A 17,106-nucleotide genomic window follows, 5' to 3' on the forward strand; every position below is an offset into this window, starting at 1 on the left:
CCCCGAACAGCGCTTGGCTACCATAGTGGTCATTCACAAGGACGGCAAACCGCGTGACCGCTGTGACTTGTATCGCCCCATTTCATTGCTTAACGCTGAGCCTAAGATCCTGGCCAAAGTTCTGGCTAATCGTTTTATTAACAGTGATTTGTGACTTGATCCATCCGGATCAGCCCTGTTTTATCCCCCACAGGAATACGGCTCTCAATCTCCGCAGGCTCCATAGTGTCCTCGCGAGAGCCGAGACTCTCTCTGAACCCGCAGTGGTGGCGTCCTTGGACGCCACAATGGCTTTGACACCATTGAGTGGCCGTACCTATGGGCTGCACTTTCTAAGTTTGGTTTCGGTCCTCGTTTCATTTCATGGGTGCGGCTCCTGTATGAGCAGCCATTAGCCCAGGTTGTAGTAAATGGCAGAGCTTCTGCATTTTTTCCGCTGGCACGTGGCACCCATCAGGGGTGCCCACTCTCTCCACTTCTTTTCGCATTGGCGTTGGAACCCCTCGCAGCATGGCTCCGTTGGGAGCCCTCGATAAAAGGGATCCAATGGACACCGGATCTCGAGGATCGTGTCTCGCTATACGCGGACGACAGTCTTCTTTATTTCACGTCACCTCAGAAGTCTCTCAACGTGCTCTTCGATGTGCTCACCTCCTTTGGGAAGAACTCCGGGCTTGTTATTAATTGGACCAAATCATGTGTCTGTTATAGCGGGGGTGCTGCCTCCGCTGCCCCGTAGATTCCTGATTCAAGTGGCTGCGGATGGCTTTAAATATTTGGGGATTTTTATTACTATGGACTCCTCTGTTCGCTATGACCGTAATCTTTCTGCTCCTCTTCGTCGCCTCAAGCAGGATGTACGAAAGTGGCGTGATTTACCTTTATCTCTGCTGGGACGAGCGGCACTTTTTAAAATGATGTCCTTCCCCAGGTTTTTATATGCCTTACAAATTTTTTTCGCTCCTATTCCCTCCCGTTATTTCCGTGAGGTGGAGGGCCTTCAGAGGCAGTTAATCTGGGATGGACGGGTCCGTATTTCCCTATCAAAACTCACGCTTCCATGGTATGGTGGCGGTATAGCTTTGCCTGATATCAGGCGTTATTATTGGGCCTCGCAATTGAGTGCAATCAACCATGTGACATATTCTCCAGGGCCCACTCCCGCTTTCGCCATGGATAAACTCCTGCTGCCGGGCGGCAACTTTAACAGAGCCTTATATTCAAAGCCACCACTCCGGCTCCTGACTGGCCCGACGAGGTGTGCCGTGCATGCCTGGAAGGACGCGACTGTGGCTACGGGTTGGAGTGATAGATTGACGCGCATGACCCCGCTGTATGATTCTGAACGGCTGGGTAACCTGTGGCGTACGAAAGGGTTCGATAGATGGGATATGATTGGTATTAGCAAGGTTGAGGATCTTTGGGCCAAAGGCACAGTCAAGTCCTTTGAGGCCCTGAAGTTAGAATATCAACTGGACGACAAGGAATATTTTCGCTACCTCCAGGTACGGCACGCCCTGCTTTCAACCTTCCCCCCCGGGGACGGACATTCCCCAGTCGTCTCCGCTTGAAGATCGTATTCTGGATGGCCATGTCCCGGACAGTACGATTTCGTTAATCTACAAAAAGCTCATTAACACCAGGGCGGACCTTCTAGTGAAACTTCGGGCCTCCTGGGTGGCGGATGGCCTCGAATTAGACGATGAAGACTGGCAAATGGCGATATACTCTCCCAAGGAGGTGGCCATTCCAGCTCGTCTGCGATTTGTACAACTGAAGATCCTCCATCGAGTGTATGTTACTGGTGTGCGTCTGGTACGGATGGGGCTCGCAACTGATGGACTGTGTAGGCGTGGCTGTGGAATGAATGGTACCTTTCTTCATATTTTGTGGGAATGTCCGGTTATTTCCGCTTTTTGGTCTAGGGTGCATGATGTGATGGGGTGAGTTACTGGTGTCCCCCCTCCTTCCTGAGGCGAGACGCTGCCTGCCTAATGTGTGGGAACCCACGGATTGTACGACTGTCCAGACCTTCTGGGTCACCCTAGGCAACATGATTGCTAAAAGAGACATTGCACAACTCTAGGGCTCCCACAGACCACCGGGTGTCAGTGCATGGAAAGATAACATGGACTGGTGCATGTTTCGGGAAAAGACAGTCTATGAGGCTCGAGGTCGTCCTAAGAAATGGAGTAGATTCTGGGCACAGTGGAATGAATACCGGGGAGACATTTGTACCCCACCACTTGATTATACTGAGACTGCTCCCTCATCCCCGTAATTGATGTTCCCTTTGGTTAGCATCCATTTCTTCAACACTCCTTTCATTGTCTCCCTACCCCCTACAGAACTGGTTCCATTCTCATATATTGCTTTTCCCCGTCCCTAACCCCCCCCCTGAACTAGATATTGTTGCTACCATGTGAGTGTCTTTGTTGTTTGTTTGAATTTCAACAAAATTATAAAATTGAACCGTCCCTATCCTTTATATGATGTCTATACCATTGCACCGCTTTGCATCGACTTGTGACTTTTCCGCAATGTATTGTAGTTCATGATTCACTTTGATGTCATAGCGGCCGGCCCGGTCGGGTTGTAGGCAGACGCTGTGTACGGTGCATTTGTATAATAAAGGTTTAAAAAAAAATAATAATTTTGAACAGCACTTCAGTAGTTGGGGAAACTGAAAATTCGCTAGGCCACAGCTCTTATCCCCAGGCACTTGGAAAAAGAATTGGACACAGTGAAGATCATATGTAGATTTATCTTGCTGTCTGATGAGCTGGTAGATGGGAATCTTTCTTCTACTGGCCAAAAAACTCCTAACCTAATATCACAAAAGATTTCGCTATTAAAAAAAGCTGTTTTAGAACCATTCTTCTTCTCACCTACCCACTAACACTAAGCTGTTTGGAGCCTGGACACTGGTCATTGATCATTGACTTGGGTTTCTACTCTGACTAGCAGATATGGATTCCAGAGGCGCTCGGTTTTGAGTAAGCTCTTGTTTTAGGGGATTGGACAGCTTTCAAATGGGTGACCAGATGTGTTTTCTGTTGGAATCTGAAACAGTGGCACAAATGAAGTGTAGTCTTCTCTACCTTACTACTGCAAAAAACTGTATGCAACACCCATCTAGAGAAGAATGAAGCTGAAAGGGGCAGAACAGTCACTGCGCTTCAGAAATGGATATCTGTTCTGCACCCTCATTCATAGAATCCTGGCTCATTTCAAATAGGGCTAGGAATGTTTCTAGGGTTCAAAATAGATTCTTGCTTCCATGCAGTAAAGCACAACACACATACTCTGCCTCATGCTGGCAGCCCAGTTTTGCATACTGTCACATTGATGAAATGGACAACTCTACAACTGAAGGCAACAGGCAAAAGGGCATGTTCCTTCAGCTATAATCACTGGCTACCGACGCCGCAAGTTCTTTTCACTTCAATTAGATGGCAGTTACTCTTGGGAATGGTGGGGTGCACTTGGTGCATCTCTCTGGACCACAGTGCCCCACTCAGGTTCTTGGTCCATTTCACAGAAGGCCTTCAGTGAGCACTTGGGGTTGGCAAACTCACTAAAGTAAAAAATCTAAACATAGATGCTGCAAAAGAAATCGCAGAAGTGCCTGCTTTTGGAGCCATGCAAGTGAGATTTCCATCTCCACTTATGTTTAAGGTCACTTGTGGGTGGTGTCATGCCATGCTGCAGCCCTTGTGACATGATCTCCATGTTATCCTAGTACTCTTTGCCTGCACAGAACTAACAAATAACAGCAGAACCAATTAAAAAAAATTGGTTGTGCGGGCTCAGTGGAAAACGGCAGTTTTGCGTTTTGAGGGAGGCAAAAATCTGTTTTTGTGATGGCGTGACTTCTAGTTTTATTTCACTAAATCATTCGAGTTGATGTCAAACACACTAGCCTTTGATTCTGCAAGTCCGGTTAGGAAGCTGTTTAAGGGTACTCCTTAATATAGAACTAGTTGCCTGCACAAACTGTAATCCTACATTTACACAATGCCACCATATCTGGTCGGATGCTAATCAGATTTATTTTCTGCTGACAGTAAATCTGCATTATACAAGCAATAGTTATATATTTTGTCAGCACATTGGGCGAGATTGGAGTACCATTTGGATATTTTAGGCTTTCCATTTCTTTGAATATTGGCATTTCTAAAAAAAAAAAGCAATGCTCCTTTTTTACTTGCAGGAATGAGAAGCGGAAAAGAATGCAGTCTTTGATGCAGGAACTAAACGAAGATTATCCCAAAGAGAATGATTCATCCACGTAAGTCACTGCTGCAAAGTTACTCCTGCCTCTGGAAGGTGGGGAGAGTAGATTATTTTGTGGCAGCGGGGACGTGCGAGTTATTCTCAGCAGTACAGTTGTCTGCACACTAGATTTTTAGTACACCTCTAGGCTTCTATTCATTCTAGTTTGTTCTTTCACTGTAGTTAACATTTTTAAAATAGCTGCCTGTCTACTACACTATTTATGATTAGCAAGCATAGTTGTGACTTCTCATTTCATGTTTAGAATGCTGCTTGGAGATGTTTTTTCTTAGGACTTTACACATTGCTCACTACCTGGAAGGTAAGCATGTCACTTTTTTCATATGTGCTCACTACTATCCTGCTTAAAAGATAGTAATTGGATGTATCTTTACAACACCAAGAACTGATATTGATCCTCTCCAGCTCTTGTACAGAGGTTATTGTGAAGTTGGTGTTTTGTATGTATTATGGTGGACATTGTTTTGTATGTATTGTAGTGGACCTAGGTAAATTGTTTTGTATGTATTGTAGTGGACCTAGGTAAAATTGGTTTAACGATTCAGTGCCTGTATCAAAAGGGAGAATTATGGCAGCGTCTGTACTAATTTGCAGGTATTAGCCAAGATCCGTGATAGCCCTAAAGGATTTGCTCTATGCCTTTCATGCAGCACCATGGTTGCATAGACTGGAGTGTGCATGTTATAAAGTACTTGACCGGTCATAAATTAATAAGTAGAATATCTGTTTACTTGGTCTTCCCCTCTCCGCCCCCCTCTCTCCCTCCCCCCTGCTTTTTAAATCTAGATGGCTGCTGTTTTGGACCTCTGGAGAGGCTGTTGGTAATAGGACTATGTGTGGTAATTTTCCTAGAAAATGGTTTAGAAAACCCTAATTGGCTAATTTGGCATTTTTGTATGTCTGCAAATTTTACACATCTAAACCAGTGGCAATGATATTTACTTTGCCTTGAAGGCTGCAGCAAGAAAACACTAACCCACATATGGAATTAACATACAAGACTTTGCCTGAAATGCAACCTTTGCGCCCTCAGTCTTGATGTGGGTTAAAAAATTGAAATTTGGTTTTGCACATTTAAATGGTAGATCTGATGTATTGAGTCCACTGTAAATGTACATTGAAGAACCAAGGCACAGCTCCCTACTGTTCAGACTTGAAATATGTACAGTGTACCGTCTTCGTTTTTCAAGAAGAGAAACGTAGAAATGTGCAATCAGTAGCTTAACTTGCGCAGTTTCAAAAGCCACTTTGATTCTTGAATTGACGTGGAAACACCTACAAGTCCTTTTTTCTTACCGAAATTTGAAAAAAAATAATTCGGTCGACATTTCTAGCCTAAACGTCACAAGAATATTTTATATAGTGCTTTAAAACGGTTTCTGAAATCTGTTTGCCGAATTAAGTTAAAGTCTTCGAAGAGGGGACTCTACCAGCAGTGAACTATAACTGGGTTCCTTCTCATTCCTGCCCAGGAGATATTGGGTACCCACAAAATTATAGTCTGCTGGCAGAAGCTGAGTAACTCTAATGAAAGACCGTGAACTAGGACCTGTTGCCACTACTTGATGACTAGGACCTATTGCCACTACTTGATCTGGAGTGGAAGTTGATACTTGCCAGAGGAACGAGGACCTTGATCAAAGACTTGGTTGGAACAAGGGATAACTCTGTGTCGATCTGCCAAAGAAGGATTGTTTAAGTCTGTGAGAGGCAAGTTCCCACACTGGGTTCCTGCGGACGTGACATAAAGGTGACCTTCAGGGTAGTGTTTGTCTTTGTTTGGGACTGCGCTGTCTAAGATTAGCGTGGTGGAACTTTGGTAGTGGAACCATGGAACTTGATGAGGGGAGCCTAGCTAAACCTCTCCACAGCCACCTTGGAAAGGTGGGTTTCTCTTCCACGGGCTACTCTTCAATAGTCATAAGCACTGAATAATTCCCACCCAATAGTCATAAGCACTGAATAATTCCCACCCATGTGCGGGATCCTGTAGCATATAAAAAGAATATATATATAAAATCTATACTATACATCTCCAACTAATGCAGGTTCCCCATTTTACTGAGGCCTCAGGAAGACCATGTTTGATCACTTCTTTTTAATGGCAGCAGGCATGCAAAGGGCTTCACAGCAATTCGCTTCAATACAGTTCAATCGCCCGACTTGTTTCGGGAAACTCCTTTTCCCTTCCACAGTGGCGTGTTGTATGCTGGAGATGAAGAAACTTACATGCGCACTATTTAAATTGATAACATGCCCCAGTGGGCATGGCCAGAAACATGGCCCTCTGGATATTGTAGTGCAATGTCCATTTTACCCTAGTGGGTGTGCGCATCATGTCCAAAATGAAAACCCCAATCATTCCCAAGTAGATGAATGCAGATAAGCTTCAGTCCAATGCTCCGCTTTGTTGGCTTAGTGGTCGACGTCGAGAGACAAGAATCTCGCCATCACCTCTGAGGAGGTGACAGAGGTCGACGTCGAGGCGTTCAACGTCGAAAGACAAAAATCCTGCCGCCTTCGAGGAGGTGACAGACTAGGTAAATCGAGGTAGAAGGCAAGAAGTTCAATGTTGAGGGAACAGTCATCCCCTGGCCTTGACATTGTCCAGATTGCCCCAGTGGGCTCTCCGGTGGCTGCTAAAAAGTCCCAGCCTTTTAACCTTTCGCCAAGGTGGCGGGAAGTGTCAAACGCAAGTAAGCAGGTGGTGCTGCTCATAAAAGTCCGGGCTCTGATTTCTCTCGTACATATTCCCCTTCAAGACTCTCAAGAGGTCCTGTTCCAACGGCTTCATAGAGAGGGTCTCCGAGAAGTAACCTGAGTTGGTCGAGGTACCGATCCTCCCACCGCATACGTTCACTGGAGAGATCACATTCGTACCATGCTTCCTCACCAAAACGGAGGCGACGAAGATCACCAACTTGGTCAACGTCCACCAGGTCTTCGTTCAGGGACTATTCTCCAACTTTGTCGGCGACACCTCCAAATGTGTCCCTGATTGATGACATGGGTACCTTTACCGAAGTTCTCTGAAGAGGTGCCAACAAGCTGAACTCCAGTATGGTGGTTCCAGCGGCCTCCACTTCTGGTATTTTTGACACCTTAAATCATCGTTCTTTAACAAAGTCTCTGCCCGCCATTGGTCCCAGGCCTTTTGGAACCCGCCTTGCAGACTTTCTTAATTCCTGTAAAAGTAGGTGCAGTACATACTCGCATTGCAAATAGGCCAATTCTTGGGGAGAAAGTGGACCTAGGTCTACCAGGTACTGATGCAACTTTTCATCAGTGCAATGACTTATTGTGTTCATTCATAAACCGGTTGTAAATTGAATTAGTCATGCACATTGTTTCCAGGTAACCAACCACCTAGTGTCTTTACTGAGTAGTCTACAAAATCAATCCAGGACTTGTTTTGGGTTTTGTGAGCCCCCCTGAATCTAATTCTGTACTCCTCAGTTGTGAGTCCAAAACCCTCAGTTATCTTCATGAGGTCATAGGACCCAGCATCTGCCCCAGAAAGGGTTCGGATTCTGTCTCTGCAGTTACTAGAGAACAGTTCCCAAAGGAGTACCCCCAGAAAGTCTTCACCCGTCTGGCTTCATAAGACCTCTCAAAGGCTGTGAACCACTTGGTGATATCTTCACCCTCTTCATATTTAGGGACAATCCCTTTGGGGATTTTAGGATTAGAAGACTGCTCTTCATCCTGGTTATTTGGATTGATGACACCAATGATTTCTTTGTCTAGAGCCAAGAGTCTGGGCTCCAGATCAATCTTTTGGCCAGCCTTGCTAAAAGGCTGTCCTCCTCATTGAAGCTGTCCTTTATGCCCTCTCGAGGACCTGAACCACCTGTGTGGCCTCTAGGTCCCCAGAGGTTAACTCTTGGAAGTAAGGTTACAGGGACCCTTTGTTTCCTCGAAGTAAATGGAGGTGGGTACCCATCTCCATCCTCCTCACCTCCTTCCTCTAGTGGTCGGTCATCACCTTTATCAGAAGGGTGGGCCTCCGCATACTCAGCCAACCGCTCCTGGAGCTTTTGTTTGGGTAGATGTGGGTCCATGGCTATGTTTTTAATTCTGCATAAGGACCTTACTTCCTGAAAAGACAAGTAAAGGTAAGGGGTGAGGTCAAGCTCCTCAACCATGTCCTGTATGCCATCATGGTTATCTTCACTAATAGCTGGGTTCCGTTTTAGAGACATTCTAACAAAGAAAATTCTAACCCCTCTACCCTTGACGATAGTGACTTTTTATTTTCAAAAATTCTAAAGGGTCTTAAGCAAGGCCCTAACAAGACTTTTAGTAGTTTGTTTAAAAAAAAATGCATATTTGAAAAAATCAGAATTCTAAGGCAATTCTGTTGTATGATACCCCTCACACACCAACAGGCCCCTTGGTGTCATGCTTCATCATCGGGGTCTTCGCACCCCGCTAAGGGGATGCGGCACGCTACGACCTACGACTACGCAGGAGCGTTGACAAATCAGACTATGTGTGGTGTGTGTTGAGTGCAAGTGAAAGGAATAGGATGTGAGTGGGAAGTGTAGTGAAAAAATTAAAAAGTACCTGGCCAGTGGGTAAAAAGAAAAAACTTTATTCTGTACCTCTGGCTGGTGCTGTTAAAAAATGTGCTAGATGGCGAGGTTTTGTGTCTTAGTAAGGGACAGAACCTCTGGTGTGCGTCGACATGTTTCGGTACATGCGTACCTTCTTCAGGACGGGGCACAACTCCCAACCCTACTCACGTTTCTCTACAAAACAGGATTTTTGTTCTAATTTTCCTAAAAAGTGATTACATTCACTAGAGACAAATACAATGTGCCTACAGCGGATTTTTTTGGAACATGTAGTTACATGTCTTATTGTATGAGCTGATTAAAGCATCATGAGCAATTCCTGAACATCAGGGTAGGTAGGTGGATCCACAATGAAATCCGCCTTAGTCGGCCTCCTTCCACCACCCTGTGCTGCTCCGCCGAGTTGTGCCCCGTCCTGAAGAAGGTACGCATGTACCGAAACATGTCGACGCACACCAGAGGTTCTGTCCCTTACTAAGACACAAAACCTCGCCATCTAGCACATTTTTTAACAGCACCAGCCAGAGGTACAGAATAAAGTTTTTTCTTTTTACCCACTGGCCAGGTACTTTTTAATTTTTTCACTACACTTCCCACTCGCATCCTATTCCTTTCACTTGCACTCAACACACACCACACATAGTCTGATTTGTCAACGCTCCCGCGTAGTCGTAGGTCGTAGCGTGCCGCATCCCCTTAGCGGGGTGCGAAGACCCCGATGATGAAGCATGACACCAAGGGGCCTGTTGGTGTGTGAGGGGTATTTTACACAACACTGGTTGTTCCCCCCCCCTTTTTTTCTTCACTTTTCTTTCCAACTAGTGGTAGGATTCTCCTTGTTTATGTATCAGTGCCCGTGGAGTAGGAATCCTACTTGATACTCTACCTCCCCTCTTTGTTAAATAAATTCTGTTGTATGATCAGGTGGTAACCAAGTGGTCCAACAAATGCAAGTTGTATATCCCACCACTGATCACCAATGTAAGAACCTGGCTCTATATATCCACTATACCAAATTGAGGTATAGTGTGTATAGAGTCCAAGTATCAATAGAACCTTACTCTCTAAAGTGGTAGCTTGGTCGAGCAGTAAGGCAGTATCGGAGGACAGTGTTAAGCATTTGATGTACACTCAGTCAGCAAATGAATTCACACACTCAAGAACTGAACTCTTCTAGGCCAATTGTTTTTGTACAAAAAATATACTGTTTTATTTCTAGAACTAAGTAAGCCTGGCTCAGGTAAGCATAAAAATACTTAGTAGTAATAAGTTACTTGATTGAATACAGTTCGAAACTGCAGTAGGTGTTGTACTTGATTGGGTTGCAGATAATGTAGTAGATTGCAACACTTATAAATATAGTACATTGGAATGAATCGGCTTTTGCAAAAAAATGCAGGTAAGTTACTTTTTTGATACTTTTTCTAACTCCGTGCTGGATGCCTAGATTCAGCACTGGGACATATCCTGAAAACAGTTGAGTAAATACATTTTTTTTATTTGCATGATTTGTAAAGAATATCTTTAGTTTTCAAAACTCCGCACTTTGTTTTATGGAAGGAAAATTGTCAGTGTTATCCTATGGACGGAAAACAGGATATTGGTTTGCAGAGAAGTAAACGACTGTAGGAGATACGGTTCTGGGTTTAGACTCTGGGGCCCCCAGAGTCAGTGATGCACTGAGATTGCACCCTCAGCGGCACTAGGGCGGCCGGGTGCAGAATGTTGAGGCCCAATGTTATCCTATAGGGGGTGTCCGGTTGGTGGCTGCTGGCTAGTAGGCCACACGGCTGTGTGAGTGAAGCTCCTACTATTTAGGTCAGAGCAAATGGGGAAAAAAGTAGGCACAAAGTGCACCCTCAGCCGCACTGGGGCGGCCGGGTGCAGAGTGCGGTTTCGACGTTGAGCACCCTGGTGTTCTCTATGGATAACCTCCGGGAGATTTAGTCCTTGAACAGCTCACTTCAACAAGGAACCATACCTGACTCCCTCAAAATAGGACAAGTCACGCCTTTACTAAAGAAACACACAGCCGACCCCTCTGATCTGAACAATTACCGTCCCATTACCAATATTCCCACCCTCGCCAAACTTTTGGAAAAATGCGCACAAATACAATTGACTAAACACATTGATCAGTTTGATCTCCTTAACCCTCATCAATCAGGCTTCCGAGCAGGGCACAGTACAGAATCTGCTATGACGCACATAATTGACGATGCACTTCAAATCCTAGATCAAAACGACACCTGCCTCCTTATCCTTCTTGACCTCTCTTCAGCATTCGACACCGTTAAACATGAGAATTTTCTCGAACTATTAAACACAAGAATGGGTATATCTGGAACTGTTCTCAAGCGGTTCACGTCCTTTCTACACAACAGATCGCAGAAATTCAAGAGCAACAACCTGATGTCCGCGCCAGTACCTGTATCGCTAGGCGTCCCCCAAGGTTCCTCCCTATCCCCAACTCTGTTCAACCTAGTTATGGAACCTCTCACCACTTTGCTACAAGCATCCAATGTTCACTTCCACATGTACGCCGATGACACCCAACTCTATCTCAAATTACAATCCCCCAAAGACATTGTGCGCCTGAACCCAACAATCAGAAGCACTCAATCCTGGCTTGCCGATAATCACCTCAAACTCAATGCTCTGAAAAGAGTTCCTTCTGATCTCACCTCGAGCGAAGATCGCTACCACGCAAAATTGGCTCAAACATCTAACCGCACTCAATGTCCAACCCACCATCGTGGACTCCGCAAAATCTTTAGGCATAACACTTGACACCAATCTCAACATGCAGCAACATATCAGCAAGGCAACTAAGGGAGCGAACTTCCAAATCAATACCTTGAGGAAACTTAAACCCTTCCTTCCAGCCAAAGACTTCCAAACTGCAGTACAATCACTAGTCATCCCTCGAATAGAATATGGCAGCATCGCCCTCTGAGGACTCCCCCTAACTACTACTGCACCTCTAAGAGCTTCTCTAAACGCTGCGGCGAGACTCCTCACTGGGTCAAAAAAGAACTCGCATATTACCCCTGACTTGAAATCCCTGAACTGGTTACCTCTGGAAGCCAGAATACACCTGAAAATCGCATGCATGACACACAAAGCGGTACACCTGAGCTCACCCTGTTACTTAACTCAGAAGTTGACAATTTCTGGCGGCACTAGAAACACCAGAAGCGCAAACAATCTTCTGCTGAAGCCTCGAAGATTCCGGAAGGAAAAAACCTACAAACGCTCGTACTCAGGAATGGCACCCAGGATCTGGAACTCACTCCCTCCTGAAATCAGGCTCATCACCTCCACTACACTTTTTAAGAAAGTAAAAGCTATCCTCATGGCTAAACTCACTTGAAATATTATTTCGGACTCTTTAAGACTCTGCACCGAACTGTACTACCTGTTTCGATCTCTCTGCCTATTTGCATTACTTGTATTATCGATTTACATGATCATCTTTGCTTCCACCTATTAGTACTGTTAGCGTTATTGACTTACCTGTTTGACTATGCTCCCTCATGTACCTTCCCTAGTTATTACCTTCAGTTGCTACGTCTAATTGTCTGTTACACGATGTTACGCGCTCTCCTGCTCTATGTAAAGCGCTCTGATATCTGCAAAGATCTTGTTCGCGCTATATAAAACTTTCAAAATAAAATAAATAAAAATAAATTGAAGCAAAGGCAGGCAGGTCCTCTGAGGTTTTTGAGTTTGCTGGCTGCAGGACACGCCGGGATTTCGCAGGTTCGAGTGGAGACGGTGGGCCTTGTTATCTCTGCACGACTCTTCGGTCCTTCTTATCTTTTCTTGTGGTTTCTTAATCTGAGGAAGCAAGGTTCAGGGTGCCCCCTAAATGCTAGATTTAGGGGCTTTACAGGTAGGTAAAGGGCAGGAACCAATGGGTCTCTTACCTGGGGTAGGTAGACTCCCTGTTCTTCCACTCTCCTGTGGGAGGGGGGCAGAAGCCTGTCCCTGGTTGGCTGGGTCCCCCCGCCCCCATACTCAAGATAACCATTACGAGAATGGGGTAACCCTTAAGGTATGGACCTGGGTAATTAGAGATATAAACAAACAATGGTCCTAGACCTATAGATTGAAGTACATTGATCAAATCAGAAAATGAATAAATATTCAAAACCCAGAAGCACCTATAATTAGTCTGCTGTCTGTAAATCAAAGACTAGATCTTTGGAAAGAACCTAACACCACGGTTTTTAGAAAAATATTCTTATTTAATTTTCTGTATTCATATTTTTTGCATGATTTTTGTCAATAAAAACATAGGTTGCCCCAAGACGGGAAAGTGCAAAGGAAAAGTGTGATTCAAGGGGGTGAACAAGTGAGGTGAAGAAAAGGGATTGCACAATAGTGAAAAAGAGATAAATTTATAATTATAACAATCAATCAATACCGGACACAAACATTCAAAATTCGCAGTATTGAGCACCTGACCAACAAAGATAAATTCATTTAAATTGCAATCGACAACATTGTAGTATTCATGTATCAATGTCCACAGTCTTGCACTGTCTACAATGTTGGAGGGACACTGGTCTAAGGTGTATATATTGAAAATGTCGACGTTTCGACTCAACTTATTCCCAACCGGTGTTTTGGACCTGGGGATTGCGAGTCTTCATCAGGACAAGGAACAAAAACGAGGCAACCAGGGAGTAATGAATAACCCCTTAGTAGTAGAGAAAACGTTGTTTGGGTGATCTGAATTCACCACATCTCAACAGGGTACCTTGAAATCATATCTTGGTCCAAGTGGTGGAGACGTTATTTCTTATTTGGACCTGGCAGGTGATACCTTGATAGTGTCTGAACACTGCCTCCAAGGTGGGGAAAATGCTTTCCGGAGGAGCCGCTGTATTCACGATTTCAGCGTAACCATCCGAGCCTCACGGTGCTTCAGGATGTCCAATTAATATAAAAAAAAACTCCCTCTTAGTTGGAACCCTGTGCTTCCGTACGCGAAATAGTCTGTATCCGAGCCTCACGGTGCTACAGGATGTCGTCGTCATCCTGTAGCACCGTGAGGCTCGGATACAGACTATTTCGCGTACGGAAGCACGGGGTTCCAACTAAGAGGGAGTTTTTTTATATTAATTGGACATCCTGAAGCACCGTGAGGCTCGGATGGTTACGCTGAAATCGTGAATACAGCGGCTCCTCCGGAAAGCATTTTCCCCACCTTGGAGGCAGTGTTCAGACACTATCAAGGTATCACCTGCCAGGTCCAAATAAGAAATAACGTCTCCACCACTTGGACCAAGATGATTTCAAGGTACCCTGTTGAGATGTGGTGAATTCAGATCACCCAAACGTTTTCTCTACTACTAAGGGGTTATTCATTACTCCCTGGTTGCCTCGTTTTTGTTCCTTGTCCTGATGAAGACTCTCAATCCCCAGGTCCAAATCACCGGTTGGGAATAAGTCGAGTCGAAACGTCAACATTTTCAATATATACACCTTAGACCAGTGTCCCTCCAACATTGTAGACAGTGCAAGACTGTGGATATTGATACATGAATACTACAATGTTGTCGATTGCAATCTAAATTAATTTATCTTTAATGGTCAGGTGCTCAATACTGCGAATTTTGAATGTTTGTGTCCGGTATTGATTGATTGTTATAATTATAAATTTATCTCTTTTTCACTATTGTGCAATCCCTTTTCTTCACCTCACTTGTTCACCCCCTTGAATCACACTTTTCCTTTGCACTTTCCCGTCTTGGGGCAACCTATATGTTTTTATTGACAAAAATCATGCAAAAAATATGAATACAGAAAATTAAATAAGAATATTTTTCAAAAAACCGTGGTGTTAGGTTCTTTCCAAAGATCTAGTCTTTGATTTACAGACAGCAGACTAATTATAGGTGCTTCTGGTTTTTGAATATTTATTCATTTTCTGATTTGATCAATGTACTTCAATCTATAGGTCTAGGACCATTGTTTGTTTAAACCCCATACTCAAGATGGCGGGGACTCGAGGTTGTGCTTCACCTCGCTTCCCCACCTGAGGGGTGGAGTTGGCAGAGGTGGGCACACCTCAATGCCTCACTTGTTTTTCCCGCCGGTTCTCCCGCCCAAAGTGGGAGGTAGAAACAGTGGGGACCAGTTGTTGAAATCAGCAAATGGTCTGGAGAGGCTCACAAAGGCAGCATGCCTTTTGAAGCTTCTCCTTCGTGAACCCTGCCCATCCTGGGGGAGGAAGCTTGGCACCTTGTCCCAGGATGTGCATTGTTTCAGGCCCCCGAGAGCAGCAGGCTCAATCCAGGGTTCTAGAAACGCGTCTGGTGGTGGCAGCTGGTGAGCAGCCACTCAGCATGGACTCTAGTGTGAAGTCGTTTTTCAGGGGGCATCTCTAAGATGCCCTCTGTGTGCATTTGTCATTAAATCCCACACTGGCATCAGTGTGCGTTTAATGTGCTGAGAAGTTTGGTACCCAACTTCCCAGTTGTCAATACTTTTATGGTACTGTGGAGTTTGTAATGACAAACTCCCAGCACCATATACTCTTAATGGCATTACTGCACTTACAATGTCTAAGAATGGACTTGGACACTGTAGGGGTACAGGACTAGTGCACCTGTACCCTCACCACTGGTATAGTGCACCCAGCTAGAGGGGTGGCTGACCTATGCCAGGGCAGTGGGTTGTAGGCATGGCACACAGGGGTGTGTGCCATGTCAACTATTCACTTTGTTCTGCGCCAAAAACACGCAACCTGCAAAGGCAGTGTGTGTTTGTAAAGGTACAGGGCCTTGAAGGGTGGCACAATGAGTGCTGCAGCCCTTAGATGCTTTCCCTGGCCACAGTGCCCTTGGTACATGTGGTACCATTTACAGGAGACTGACCTGTGGCCAAAGAGTGTTAATTGGGTTTTGTTTGCAATGCTGTTTAGGGAAAGAACCTAGGCCCAGGGTACCGGTTTGGCAGGAACCCAGGGCACACTCAGTCAACGCACATCAGCAGTTCAGCAAAAAGTGGGGGCAACCATGCAAAAAGAGGGTACTTTCTTACAGTTTCCTCGTGTCCCCTTTAGTTTTTAGGTAACTAGTGGAAGATACATTTGGGTCTCTGCAATAATGACTATTATGCAGGGTCTGTCCTTTTTTTGACAGTTGTGTTCCTTCGTTGTTGGGGAGTTTCTCAGTGCGAGTCAACTGTGTTCATCTGGTTAGCTACATGTTTTTGACCATACTTTTTAGCAGAGGTTGGCACTCCAATCTCGTATTTGCTCACATGTGGAAAGAATACATTGCAGAGAACTAGTTGCTGTGTGCAGAAGATTTTGAGAGTATTATTTTTTTTTTTGTAGAATTCATTTGTGCATCTTTTTTCTTTTTCTTCAGCAGTAACAAGTCTGTGGCTGATCCAGCTTGGAAATTCCTAAACCGCAGCCGAGAAAAACAGTTGGTCTTGAGACAAACTGAGGAGAATAAAGTAACAGGTATTTGGCTCTTGGCAATAAAGGGTTGTACATATTGATTTAGTTTTTAGTTTCAAGGAATTTTAAACTAAATACAAAGAGGTGACATTAGTGATAACCACTTCTGTGCCCTATATATGCACCTATCTGACCCTAGAAAGGAAAAGTGGGGCTTGATGTCAAAGTATGGATACCTTATCGGTCCGTCAATAAAATACTGCCTTAAGCTCTGATAATTTGATTTACTTTCGTAAAGAATTCTATTTTCCATCTTGAGTTGGTGGCAGGATGGGTAGTTGGTGCAAATTTGTATCCTCCCATTGTGGTGGCTTGTCACAGGTTCATTGAGATGTAGCACTAGCATGAGTTTAACAATATCCAATCAAGCGGTGCTAAAGAATACAATTGGAAGGTTACAGAAATGTCAATGTCAAATATTCTTGTATAGCGCGCAACTCAACGTGAGGTCTCGTGGTGCTAAATGTAGATGGAGTATGTTGAAAGTGAACTTAATTTTACACCTGTTAACAGTTTATAGTAGTTTTTTTAAAAATGTTATTCCTATTTTACTGTTGCCAGTAGTGCTCCTTTATATTTTCTCTACATGGGGTGGTATTTTCGTGCAATCACACAAACTGTATGCATTGGTAAAGACTGTCCGCAAATAGATTTAGCATGAAACAAAGCATTGCTAAAACTACAGTCCTGCACTCCCTTTGCCCAACCACTCTGTACCATGCCATCCTCCTATTTGACCCCACATTAAATCCG

General features: G+C 44.6%; 1 protein-coding gene across 2 annotated transcripts in view; it reads left to right on the plus strand.

The window, feature by feature from the left end:
- The window catches only part of USP37 (ubiquitin specific peptidase 37), a 391,659-nt gene that overhangs the window by 50,302 nt on the left and 324,251 nt on the right, over positions 1–17,106 (plus strand). Inside the window, exons 6-7 of one of the 2 annotated variants that reach the window (XM_086954456.1) lie at positions 4,214–4,291; positions 16,259–16,356. In XM_086954456.1, coding sequence (XP_086810582.1) covers positions 4,214–4,291; positions 16,259–16,356 — 176 coding nt within the window. The remainder of the gene's footprint in view (positions 1–4,213; positions 4,292–16,258; positions 16,357–17,106) is intronic. The other variant, XM_086954457.1, reaches the window with a different exon arrangement.

Source organism: Lissotriton vulgaris, chromosome 2_1 (genome assembly GCF_964263255.1).
Source record: "Lissotriton vulgaris chromosome 2_1, aLisVul1.2, whole genome shotgun sequence".
NCBI lineage: Eukaryota > Metazoa > Chordata > Amphibia > Caudata > Salamandridae > Lissotriton > Lissotriton vulgaris.